This window comes from Hippichthys cyanospilos, chromosome 9 (genome assembly GCF_059441005.1).
Source record: "Hippichthys cyanospilos isolate Australia breed blue-spotted pipefish chromosome 9, RoL_Hcya_1.0, whole genome shotgun sequence".
Taxonomy (NCBI): domain Eukaryota; kingdom Metazoa; phylum Chordata; class Actinopteri; order Syngnathiformes; family Syngnathidae; genus Hippichthys; species Hippichthys cyanospilos.
In genome coordinates this window covers 21,938,985-21,952,619 of record NC_142377.1, presented here as the reverse complement: position 1 = coordinate 21,952,619, position 13,635 = coordinate 21,938,985, and the positions used below count along the sequence as shown (strand labels likewise).

Here is a 13,635-nt window from a genome sequence, read left to right as displayed (position 1 = left end):
GTCTTTAAACAAGACTTGTTCAGGTGAGCTAACAGAGTCAACAGGGGTTCAAAGAATTATTTGCCTTTTCTGTCATTTTATGTTGTGTGTCATTAGTTATCTTTGCTCCCAGAAAAAAGAAAAGAAAAAATTGTAACTGATTTACCCGGTTATAGTGTGACCAGCTTCATTGGGCGAAGGAAGGGGCTTAGCGACGCAACCTGAACTGTTTTAAGTTCAAAGAGTAAAGCAATGAACTGTGTCTTGAATGTTGGGGCTGTTCAGGTTATGATGGGCGGTGGACGGAAGTACATGTTCCCCAAATCCACGCCAGATGTGGAGTACCCCACCGTTGAGAGGCACAACGGCACACGCAACGACGGCCGGAACCTGGTGCAGGAGTGGATCGACAAAACCAAGGACCATGTAATAACACATGCGCAAGTAACATTTACCGTATTTTCCGCACTATAAGGCGCACCTAAAAGCCTTAATTTTTTAAAAAAAGTTGATGGTGCGTCTTATAATCGGGTGCGCCTTATATATGGATCAATATTGAGATTGGTAGATGGGGAACGAAGTAATAAAGTAAGCTTTACCTGTTTCTTTCGTGTGTTAAAAGTTGAACAAGGTTGCTCATATTGACATGAGGTTATTATGCTATTGAGAGTTTAGAGTTATTATTTGAATTATAATTGTTATTACTTTTGAGTATTACTATATTGTGATTGAAAAAGTTGTCATTAATTGAGGGTGCGCCTTATAATCTGCGCCTTATATGTGGAAAAAGTTTTGAAATATGTCATTAATTGAGGGTGCGCCTTATAGTGCGGAAAATATGGTATTGAATGTTCATGAACTTGATTAGCTGTTGAGACACAAAGAGTGACAAAAGTTCAATTTATTTCATCATAGCGTCGCTTCAAACCGTGCCGCCCGGCGCTCAGTCATACCCGTCGTGTAGATGACAGACTTTGATTTAAACGGCCTGTTTCGTTTTTACGTGGTCCTCGTGCTTGTAGCATTACTGGTGAGAAGCTGAAATTTCTTGGATTAGAATTTTTAAAATCAAAAAAGGGGATCCATTTGATTCATCAATTACCCCAATATTTATAAAGGATTACCGTGTAGTTGGTGAATAATGGATTTATCGTTGCACTTGGAAGAAAAACATGAAAAAGTCTCTTCCAAATAAAGGGTCTTAAGTCCAGCTAAGGGTTTTACAGCAGGGATAGAAGTAGCCACAGTTGTGATTTCAAATTCAAATGTCAATATTCAGTATTTCAAGGCTTTTTAATATTGACTTGGGTATTCAAAAGTGGATTTCAATCACGAGTCTTTTTATTCATTTTTATATTGCTCATCAGTATGAATTGCGTTTGCGCATCCCCCTCACACGCTTGGTCCCCATCTGCATGCAGAATGGCCATTACGTGTGGAACAAGAGTCAACTTTTATCACTCAACCCCATCAATGTTGATCGCTTACTAGGTGAGTTCTGGGCTCTTTTTACACGTAACTTTTGCTTAGGCTTAAAGGTACAATCCGCTAAGTACATCCCGCGTTCCCCTCTTAGGTCTCTTTGAACCATCGGATCTCATGTACCACTTGGAGAGGAACGATGAGACTGATCCTTCACTCACGGAAATGGTGGATGTGGCCATCAAGATCTTGAGGAAGAACCCCAATGGATTCTTCCTGCTTGTAGAAGGTATGCTTGTGCAACCTTTTACAGGTGCACCAGACTCATTTATTTTCTCTATGCATTTATATCATCTTTATTTCTTGATCTATTTTAGTTTTAGCGTATCCATGTACATTTAGTGGCAAAATGACTGAGGAGCGGGTACCCAAAGCTATGAGATTTTCAAGTTACTAGTTAGGGGTAGAATGACCAATTGTTGGGAGTCTTTCGATAAAATCAAGGCCAAAAAAAAACGGTGTTAACTTGAGGGAAATATTTATTACAATTTTCAGTGACCTTTATAAGAGATTCTGCTGAGCCTGGGAACACTCTGCACCTTTTATTTTTGTTTGAAATGAAAACAAAGATTAGAGAAATTCGAACATGTTCGTTATTTTGTATTTTTGGAGGAGACATTTTTGGGAACCTCACAGAACTTTTTGTTTGAATTTTACAACATTCCGTGAATGCATGTGGTCTAAAATGTATTTTCAACAAATCAAGAAAATGCAAATTGTTGTTTAATCAACATGCATGAAGACAACAATGAAATATTTGAGTTGGAGTTTGTATAATATATGCCAATTTATTTATATTATTTATTATGCCAATTTTTTGGCATACTGAAATTAAATGTAGGCTCCATTTATTGGTTATCCTCTATTTATAATAGTATATTAGTGACTTTAAAAGGACTTTAAAACGTAAGCAATGTGACGGCCTGTCCTTCAGGTGGACGTATTGACCACGGTCACCACGGGAGCTTAGCTCAGTTGGCTCTGCATGAAGCCGTGGAAATGGACCGGGCCATTGGCAGAGCCGGCCTCCTGACCAGCATCTATGACACCCTGACTGTCGTCACCGCCGACCATTCGCACGTTTTCACCTTTGGAGGTTACACGTTCAGAGGAAACAGCATTTTCGGTAGGCTGCGGGCCTGATATTGTTTCTATATTGTCCCGTGTGTGGGGATGTTAACATCTTTGTCTCTTTCTGCAGGCTTGGCCCCCGAAGTGAGCGACGTCGACAAGAAGCCCTTTACCGCCATCGCATATGGCAATGGCCCGGGTTACAAGATGGTTGACGGTGAAAGGGAGAACATCTCCAATGTTAACTTCGGTGGGTACTGGGGTCACCACCGCCTAGAATTATGGTAGAATATAGATTCCTGAAAAAGGGTTCACAGGTGGACTTAATCTGACCTCTAAACAGTTAAATGCATGTCACACAACGGCCAATCCATTTTTGGGCTGACCGAATTCCCGCCCTGCCATCGAGCGATAGATTTGGTGCACGCTACGGCACATGTAGCTGAACAGTAAACGCCATATGTTCATTGATGAATATTCCCGGGCTGAATTTTTGTCCCGTACTTCTTTGATTGTCAAATGCAACCATCTTACTTTTATATGCTCGGACCAGCGTATGACGACAGTGTGACCTTGTTCGTATCTTTTACTGCTTTAGAGCAGTGCAAGTTGGCAGTCCCCTGTGAAGTGTCCAACCAGAAGACCAAATGTGTTCAACTGTCTAACATCAATGCAGAGTAGTTAACTCGATGTCACGCGAAAGTCAGAATTTGGACCCGGAAGCAGACAGGACACCAAAGTGGAAAAGAAGAAAGTCCCTGCACAAAAATCCAATGTGACCACAACCTGGAATACCAGACTTGGAAACCGGGCAGAAAATAGCACCTCACTCGGAACGAAATGCGTAAGGCAGCCTTTCATAACAATTTGAGCGCCTGTCCTCGTGACAGCATGTCATTGAGAATCATCCACGGTCACTACAGCTGCTTGTTTACTTTCAAACTTAGCTTGTAGCAGATTTGTGACGTCGCACATCCTGTGACCTTGACATCTCTTATCCTCTTGGGAAAGAAGCCTTTGAATCTCTCCTTGTTCATCTATAACAAACAATAAGGCTTTTGTGAAAATGTCACAGTTGTCATTGTCTTTTTATGTTACATATTTGCTTTGCCACTGTTACGTATTGCATTGTGTATAGAGCTACAAGATGGCGGCACGTACGGGGGCAGCAGCTGTTAGCTCTTCAAATTCCAATTTCGTTGCGCACCTGCTATATACAACGACAAAAGGCGTTCTACATTCTAGATCTTAAATACTGTCAATACATCAAGAAATAAAACGTAAAATACAGAATAGAGAACCCAATATGCCATAGATGATAAATACATAAAAACGACAAAGGTGAAATGATAGCAATTGATATTGTAACAGTATCATAATACTGGACTTATTTAAAAAGACAATTGAGGTCAAAAGTCGCCAATGGAGCCCAGTAAAAAAAAAAAAAAAAAAAGATTTGACGTCAAAAGTTGCCAATAGCACTGAATGAAAGTCAGCCATTTTGTTAAGCACATCTTTCTCGTCAGCTTTCCTTTGCAGGCGTTTCAAACAAAGTGCTAATTGTGCGATGTGTTCTCCCCGCGCAGAGGACATCCACTATCAGGCCCAGTCGGCCGTTCCACTCAGCTCGGAGACCCACGGCGGCGAGGACGTGCCCGTGTTCGCCAAGGGCCCGCTGGCTCACCTGTTCCACGGCGTGCACGAGCAGAACTACATCCCGCACGTCATGGCCTACGCGGCCTGCATCGGGAGCAACAAGGCACACTGTGCGCATGATGGTTCTATCTTTGATGACTCCACACGCCCCGTCCTCTCCGGCGTCGTTGCCATGCTGGCACTCGCCCAATTTCTATGCTGACAGCCGTGTGCCATTTGGGATTTTTTTTTTTTTTTTTTTTGCTCTTGATCTTTACAACTCTTGATTTGAGCTTTTTATTAACCCCTACAATCTTCAGGCCGGTATGTCGTGGGAAAGGGGGTCATGTCTCCTGGTTGAGAATCGGCTGAGCTAAAATTATGGGCTGCCGATACGCCTCAGCTCCACAAGTGAGTGGAATGCATTCTAGTCGGCATTAGCAATACGGTATTGATAGCGGCTCCGGAACAGCACCGAGCGACTACAACACAAGCCCCAACCAAACTATGCAATATATCTTTACAATGGAATCATCAACATAGCGTGACCCAACCACCACTGTAACTGAGTTTTATTAGTTTGTCACCACACAGTCATCACACCAAAGAACAAAAATGTCACGGAAGTATAATAAAATGAACCACTCTCAATTTATTGAAATAGGCCTGGACACAAAGCAATCCTATTGAATAAAAGACATCAGGTGAATGTCCATGTTAAGTGTACTTTCTCTATCTAATGGAAGTGTAATAAACTTCCTTTGTCACTTCATGTCACTGCATTGACAGATGAACAAAGGGGGTATCTCACAAATGTGACTACACACCTCATATTTTTGGACATATTTTAGATGGAAGAATTTACAATTGCTTTAGGTAGCTCGCAGTTTGCCTAACCATGTGAATTTACTGTCCCCTCATAATTTTTCAACAGAGTCTAAACCACTAGAGACCAGATTGCGTGCACCCCAAAGTGAAACTGTCCAATATTGGGCTCGGAAGTGTGAAAAACATATACTGTATAATGTATCTACCCATCCATTTTCTATAGCCGCTTATTCTCACTAGGGTTGCTGGCTTGCTGGTGCCTATCCCAGCCATCGCCTGGTAGTAGGCAGGAAACAACCTTAACTGGTGGGACGAACAACAATTCACACAGACAAGCACACCTAAGGACAATTTAGAGTGTCCAATGCATCTACCATGCATGTTTTTTTGAATGTGGGGAAAGCCGGAGAGCGCGGAGAAAACCTACGCCGGCACGGGGAGAACATACAGACTCAACACAGGAAGGCCAAAATGAGTTGTAATTGAACTGTGAAAAGGACATGCTAACCACTCTTTCACTGTGATTACCGTATAATTTATTGCGAATAAATCATTTTCGGACCATCCATTCATGCATCGGCAATAAGTCAAAATGGATCTGCCGTATCGTAGTGATTAGAAATAACTGTTGTAAGTTTGGAATTTGACTGCCCAGCAGGTTTTTACAAGCATTGGCTTTGCTGTTTTTTTTTTTTTTTTTTAAACAATAACAAAATCTACCTCAGACTGTTAAGATGTGGTCTGTGCAAAAAAAGGTCATTTTTGAATGTATCAAAAACAATAAACTAAAAACTTGCTGTTTTAATTAGTTTTTCCCTTTTGACATACGAAGCAACACGGCAAGCATTTGAGATGAAGACTTACAAGATGTACATATTTTTTTTCTTTATTTTAATACGGTGTCATTGGAAACATAAACACCAGAATCATAGTAACATCATGCATCTGTTCATCTTTTCAACCAGGAAATAGTCTATTAAAACCACTACATAAATGCTGAATTACCAATTATTTCGAAATCCCACTCAACAGGAAAAAAACATTTTTTTTACAGTGCTTTTTGTACAAGAGATGAGTATTTCCTAATCGGCTACTGTAGCTGAGGTAATTGCGATCATAAATATTGAACAGGTTTAATATTTACACCCGTCAGTCCTGTTTGAGAAGATTTTGTGGAAAAAAAAAAATCCATTTAATTAACACTCAGGCCTCTTTGATAGATATCCTATAATCTGACCAGTGGGAGAAAAATGAGAATTATGGTCTTGATGATCAGTATGTGTTTACCATGCTTGACTAACAAATATTAAATTATATTTTCAGTTTGGCCATTGGCGGAAGGACAGTGCTTCACTGACTGATACTCTAGTTTTATATGGACATAGCAACATGTGAAAATGTTATTGTTAAATTACACACATTTTAAAGGGCCGAAATGTGAAATCTTTCATTTGCTTTACTTCCTCATGTGCTCTGTTGTTGTTGTGTAGAATGTCACGGCATGGTTCCCGTAATGAACGGTAGGGAGCCGATGTTTGGGTGTATGGTGATATACTCCTTGACTGCTGTCCAATAAAAATCTTGATTATTCATTTTATTTCTGCTGCTTTTTTCAAACTTTCATAAAAACTCTGCATACACTATAAGACAATCAGTCCATGCCAATATTTCTTTAAATCACAAGCACGCCTACAGTATTTTTAACTAATACCCCAAAGGCAGGGGAAGCTGATTGGATGACAAGGAGGGCCGGTAAACAGGCAGGTGGACAAGATCAAACTAATGAGACATTGACAGCTAAAGGAGATGCAAGGGGGAAACAAAACTTGAAACTAGAACTTAGGAACATGAACAAAACCCAAAGAAAACAACAAACCCTAACCACACATGACACCCATGAGGTTTTAATCAAGATGATATATATATATATATATATATATATATATATATATATATATATATATATATATATATATATGTGTGTGTGTGTGTGTGTGTGTGTGTGTGCGTGTATGGCACAAATATAACGCCACAACATTTTTTTGCAGGAGCCTGCTCTCGATGTGACTTATACTCTTTGGCTGCCTTAGCCAATCACAGTCTCACGTTCACCACCTAGTTTGTCGGCTGAGTTATCGCTGTAAATTACCGTAGCTGAACAAAAAAAAAACCCCAGACACTAACCGAAACACAAATAAAACACCACAGAACATACCAAAAGTGAGACAAAAATGTGAAATTCCATACGACACTTATTACACATCATTCCAATATACATATTTACATATTGCACGTGCCATTTGATGATCTTGATGGATATATAGCTGCAATCAATTATGCAAGCCTAGAATTGACTTGGCGGCACACAGCAAGATGTGGCCTAACCTCCATAGACAATGAGAGTTGGATGTATTTTTTCCATCACTTCCACATTAATCACCTCCAGTTTCCCCTTCCCTGGGGGCTTCTTCTGAGCTCTGCTTCCTCTTACCATTCATGGGAGCACCTAACTCCCGGCCCCCATGCGCATTCAGCAGCACTATCACAGCTGCAAGCCCACTGAAGTAAATGAGCGAGCCTTTCCCCCACCCTCTTGGACCACCGCCTATAGTTACACAGTGAACAGTGGGAGAGCAAAAAGGCAAAGGGCTCTCCTCCTGCATTTTAACTACAGGGGATCCTCGATTCGCGACGTTCTCAACAAACAATATTCTGAGGTGCGAGCTGTCGCTCAAGCTTTGTTCAGCAAAAACAATGGGTCAAATACTCAACCTTCTGATGGAATTTCTGGTTGGCCGATTCCACGCCGACAAACAGCATTCAACGAGAAAAGATGTATTTGGTGCCTTAAAAAGATTCGGACCACATGAATACATATCTCATGGCACGCCATCCAAAAAATACATATATATCTAAAAGGTGGTTCAAAGGAGTTGGATGAACTCAAAGAGCGTATTGTTTGCCATCATTTCTCCAAGCGAGAAGCGGAGCTGCACTCGGTATTTGTTTACAGAGTAAACTCGTGGGATGCGGCAGATCCACTTCCTGTTGCTTTTCTAATCTGTTCCATGTGGGAACTTGGTACATCTACCAACAGTATGTACACCGGATTGTTGTTTTTTTCCAGATGGCTACAAAACCACCCAAAATTATACTGTAATAGATGCGAGGTGACGTTGTAGAAACATAACCATATTATGGTCTCTAGGGATTGGCCTCATGATGAACTCGTAGTGAACTAGACTTTTCATTGGCGAGATGTTGCTGTTCAAAACACAGGTGTGGCTGGACAGAGCAGGATCACCACTATTCAATTAATCAATAACTTACCGATAATCAAATTGATCAATAATTACTGTTGATAATTGATCATAGCGTGAGAGACCTAAAATAGCCCAAATTTTCAGTAAATCGACAGTGAATATTATTTGATTTAGTTAGTTCTCTATGAAAGCAGACGATCAGTGTTCTAAATGAAAATGGAATATTTACAAACAACTGCTTTAACTTGGGTTAAAATATTAATAGTTGCTTTCCAATTTACTGGCATCTCACAAGAACATCCAAACCAGAAACTGAAAAACAATGAAAATGATTCATTTTATTCATTCTACACTGTCAATTGGAGAAAATGTGTATTTTTTTTAAATAAAGGGTTGGAAAATAACATCTTTTGTCTCCCAAGTTAGATTTACGTTAAAACGCTGACTATAGACTTTCACCGTTTTTGTCCCCACTACAACAGCAAATTGAATTGCTTTGCAATTAGCTTGATGGCAAGCTCCGCCTTTTCACACAAGAGCTGAATTGCTGCTTGAGAATTTGCCCAAAACAGAGGAGGTTTTGTTTGGGCCACTAACGAGCAACTCGCAAACAAACTAACAGTGCCCATAACATTTTTTATGAAACAAAATGAAGGGCTACGTTAGATTTTGTTTTAGAAACAAACAATAATGAACACAACAGTGGTATCTTAGCTAAGATTTCCTCGGAGGTCATGCGTAAAAGGATACATTATGTACTGAGATGACTTCTGTCCTCAGCCAGCCTCCATAAAATGGAATTTAAAAATGAGGTTCACTTAGATTAGTTGCAATTAGAGCATATCTCAAAGAGGAGTTTAACTTGAAGAATTGACTTTCAGTTTTCCTTGTCAGGACTCAGGAGTTGCAACAGCAAGTCGGGATTTTTTTGGCACAGTTCATATGCCGGATGCCTTTCCTGACGGAACACATGCATTTTCATCCGGGTTTGAGCCCAGCAGCGGGTGGGAATTGCTGCACTGACAGGGAGGTCAAGTTTGCCTTTCAAGAACACTTGGAAAAATCCCAAAATACAGCTCCACACCAAAATGGTGCAGTCAATTGCGTGTCAAAATTTCACTCACAAAGAAATTAACTGAATACCAAAGAGACAACTTTGAAAAGGGGAAAAGTCCCAGTCAAGTGACAGGTGACGAGCCTACAACTTCGAAGAAAAAGAAAGCTTATGACGGGCAATACCATGAATCCTACTTAAAATGATGATTGTAATGTTCGTTGTCCGGTCACCAGGAAGACTGCAGAGGATGTGTAAAATTTCCAGCAGGAGAGTAAGATCTTCAAAATACAATCTTAGTAGCTCAACTCGACTCAAACCACTGAGACTGAGAAAGTTTCCAGAAGTTGTTAACCGAAGCATGGCAGTTTAGCACTATGTGCCTGTTGACGGTACCATTTCCTCTCTTTCACAAAGAAGTGATCCGACAAAACCACGGCAGAGCGAATCATTTAGCGAAATAACCTTGGGCCTCGAGGAAGTGGAATTCGACCCACGGGCCGTAAGTTTGATACCTCTGATTTAGGTCATCAGTAGAAAAAACAAAACAAAACAACCAAACAAAAACCTATGGCCTAAAACGGCAGATAAGAAACAATGACATAAGACAGAAGAGATCAAGTAGACCATTTGTCAGGCAAATGTCTCCATGACACAAATGGCCCACATTGGAAGAATGCACTGCTGTAAAAACAAGATATGTATCTATCAAATACTCTGAAACAAATACCCATGAAATCAAATGTGAAGTAAGTTCAGGTTGTTAAAAGGAGGAGAATGAGGCAATGCAGAACCGTGAGATACAACTTTAAACCTGCTCCTTGACCACACTCATACAGTTACAATGTCCAACACCAATGCTATTCATCAGCCTGTAAAGAATGTTTTTTGTTTACGGTTAGCGTTTGGCTTAACTGACTTGTCAATGCAAAGCTTTGTGGTTGTTTTAAATACATCAAAGTGAACTTCTCTTTGTGCTATGTTTAGTTTGACAGTAAACCGCCACTGGGAGTGATTATGTAAAGAAAAAAAAAATGTTGGCTCATTTTTATTTGGACTTCTGAACTTGTTAAAATGGCCCCAAACCAAAACGTTTTCAGGTATTTTTTTTTCAATTATTTTCCCATAACACATGTTTCTGTAAACCGTCATACGTTGTTTGAATGGTATTACCTTGAATCGACAGATGATGTTTTTGTCCTACTTTCCAACACTTCTGAACATCGCGTTTGACAGCTGACTCATGAATTTCGATGGGCTGAGCCATGCTTTGTAGATAGTAGTTGGTATCTGATGATCCGTAGATTTGTATCTGATGGTAGATACAAAACACCTTTTAAAATAACATGTACTTTCTATATAACCATGACGTCCAAACAACATTTTTGTTGGATTAAAAGATACGATCAGACATGCAAGTAAGATGTGATCTGACAGAAGTTACTTTGTCAGATTGTAGGTCACATTTGAAAATGCTCTCTTAAGGCCGACAGGTTTGCCTGCTAGAGAAAGACTGTGTATGAGGAATATGATAGTGACAGTAAGGTGATTAGTGCGCTAATCACATGCTAGCGCAGCACACAGCACTTCTGGATTAAACATGTGACCCATTAGATTGATGCGATGCTCTTACACAATCTAATAAGATCATGAAAAAAATCTAGCGTTACAATAATAGTTTTTCTATAACATATTTATGACAACTGTAAGTCTATTACACATAAAAAAAAAAACAGAAAATGGGCACTACAAACCAAAATAGCTGATTTTACAGGTTTGTCTTTGTAGCGGGTTGTATTGCGCTTAGAATTTCACAAAAGGCATTTTTGTTCTTATTAGGAGTAAAAATCTTTTATTTATTCCTATGCATTGGTGACATAAGCCAGCAAGCGTGTGGTGGTGATTTCACAAGGGTGAACAAGCTTCAGCCATTCTCATTTTTGATATGGTTTATGTATGCTGGTTACGTTGTCCGTCGAGGTACTAAGCTACTATTGCTAACTTCCATTAGCTTGTAATCTTCTCATTATTTTTAGCTTTCAGGAGAGTCAACCCACTTGAAATTTTTTGCACACAGGTCATCTTTTGTACATTTCTGTTTTTTGTTCTGCCTGCATTCTCACTTTTGATGTGGCTGCAAAAAGCTAGCAACGACATCAGTTGCACAACGTGCTCCCTAGCCAATTTGTGCACACGTATGCTATTAATTAAAAGCCGCCTTTTGAAACTTTTGCACTTTTGCAAACCTAACCCTTAAAAATCTAAAAATAAGAGAGGGGAAAGAATCAAGGCGATTACTACCCTTCTCGCTTGTAAACTGTCAGTGTTTGAGTCTGTAATGTGATGTCATCAAGAAAAACAGCTGTCCGTCTTTCAAGCGAAAATGTATTTGAATGTAAAAAGTCTGCAGGGAACCAAAGCAAACTGTGACGGTAACCCGACGCCCATTTACTATTTTTGTGCTACGGCTGAGAAATGTTAATGGCGTCCTTTTTAAGCCTCCTCTTACTGCATATCTACTTACACTTTAGGTATTTAAAGAAACCACATGGGCCAAAAGCCAACGATTGGCGTCTATTTGGTGTTTATTTATTTTCACCTCAAAGCAACACATATCATAGAATGGTCTGCATCAAGTGTAAAGCAACACTAAAACAACAGCCCCTTTCACGCCATACAGTCTAGGAACTCTTAGTTCCCGGTCGCGGAGGTTCCGGGTCCGAAGTTCCTTATCGGCTGCCAACAAGTTTGCGTTCATAACGAGGGACAGCGGAAAGGGGTATCTTATTGAAATAGGACTGATGACTTGAGGCCGGGGGTGGGGGATTTGCACTTCCCCGTCCTGACTCGAAAAGATGACAAGCGGGATGATGAACGCGAAAAACTGCCACACACTCCATGAGAATGGAGCCTAATTAGCGTTCTTTTGATTTGCAGCTGTTAGCTTGATACTAATAAATTCATATACGGGCATTATTTGAGCTGTGCAATTTGTAAATTTGAGAAGGGGAAGGAGGAAGCTTCTCGGATTCCCAAAGGGTAAAACCACAAGTCCTAATTCTGCTGAGTTCCTACTAAATAGCACTACACGACAGGACCAATCAAGTCACTCCTGCTCTGACCACAACTCTCTCTCTCTTTCCCACACTCGTCACTCAAATGCGTCAACTAAGAACAGATCCATTCAAAACAAAAAAAAGTAAATACATGAAAACACCATACATACTAAAGAACGTGTTATTTATCATTTTAAAATGTGAAATCAAGCTTAGTAAAATGTCAGATTGATGATGTAATACCATGACAAATCAATTATCAAATGAAATGAATAATTAAATGAATAATCACATAATGAATCCTTGAGTTTGATCCCATCCAAATAATCTAATTCCACCTCGCCACCTCCGCCTCAAATTTCTGCTTTGATACTGTATATGCAGTCACTAATGATGTCAAAGCCTGACATTTGAGCTGTTCTCTCCACGCAGCGTGTTTGCCAATCCCTCCACGGCCGGCCTGCACACTGTGCTGGGAAGCCATCCTAACATTTTGACCCTGAACTGGAAAGGCAGGGTTCTCCCTTATCTAAGAAGAAAACATGATGTTCCTATTCCAAGATGTACAATTTTGGACCTGGGAACATGTCAAAGGCTTCGACAGAATGTGCGTAATGAGGTCAAGCTGCCCCTCGTCTATTTTTGTCTCACTCAAATAGCTTTATGGTTTACTGTATTGTCTTGCCGCGGCAACATGGGGCTCTCATGGTGGACAAGTCCGCTTTACGGATAGCAATTGGAGGGGTTTGAATCTCAGCTTCGGCCTCTTCTCCCCGTGCTTTTGATTGTTTGTGCGTGTTTTCGTGGATGTTTCAGTTTCCTTTCATATCAAAAACATGCTGTCATGGGGTGGGATAGAACCAAAGAGCGCGCTTGAGGCAGTTGGGAGTTGAGACCGCTTGTCTAATAAAAACAAGGCAGGTTTGGAGAGCAACAGCAAACGGCAGGAGACAGGCAGGCTTCAGCGGGTGCAATACGAGATTGAATTTCATGAGAGGATGCAACGATCCGACTGAGATTTCCCAGAAAGAACCAAGCTTAAGTATAAAGACTTGAAGACATTTTCAATGGCCGTTTATGCTTGTATGTTTTGTGACCAGCCTAGACTGATGTACCCCAATTTTGCTCCCAAAAATCAGCTAAAAGAAAGAATGAAACTTTCACATACCTCAACAACGTCACGTCTAAATATGGTATTAATTAAGCATTTTTGAAATATGAATTAAGTCGGAAAATATACCTGCTTCTATCCATCTCAAGGGGTGGC

At 40.3% G+C, this 13,635-nt stretch overlaps 1 protein-coding gene and 1 long non-coding RNA gene across 4 annotated transcripts in view; one reads left to right on the top strand and one right to left on the bottom strand.

The window, feature by feature from the left end:
- The window catches only part of alpl (alkaline phosphatase, biomineralization associated), a 17,601-nt gene extending 11,009 nt beyond the window's left edge, over positions 1-6,592 (top strand). For all 3 annotated transcript variants that reach the window (XM_088422389.1, XM_088422390.1, XM_088422392.1), the window contains exons 7-12: positions 265-405; positions 1,401-1,470; positions 1,556-1,690; positions 2,396-2,587; positions 2,663-2,782; positions 4,119-6,592. In XM_088422389.1, the coding sequence (XP_088278515.1) occupies positions 265-405; positions 1,401-1,470; positions 1,556-1,690; positions 2,396-2,587; positions 2,663-2,782; positions 4,119-4,390 (930 nt within the window). In that variant the 3' untranslated portion in view covers positions 4,391-6,592. The remainder of the gene's footprint in view (positions 1-264; positions 406-1,400; positions 1,471-1,555; positions 1,691-2,395; positions 2,588-2,662; positions 2,783-4,118) is intronic.
- Positions 1-13,635, bottom strand: part of LOC148419470 (uncharacterized) — a 15,024-nt gene extending 1,389 nt beyond the window's left edge. The window contains exons 1-2 of the long non-coding RNA XR_015866509.1: positions 13,609-13,635; positions 10,486-10,624 (exon numbers count right to left, since the gene is read on the bottom strand). This is a non-coding gene — a long non-coding RNA (uncharacterized LOC148419470). The remainder of the gene's footprint in view (positions 1-10,485; positions 10,625-13,608) is intronic.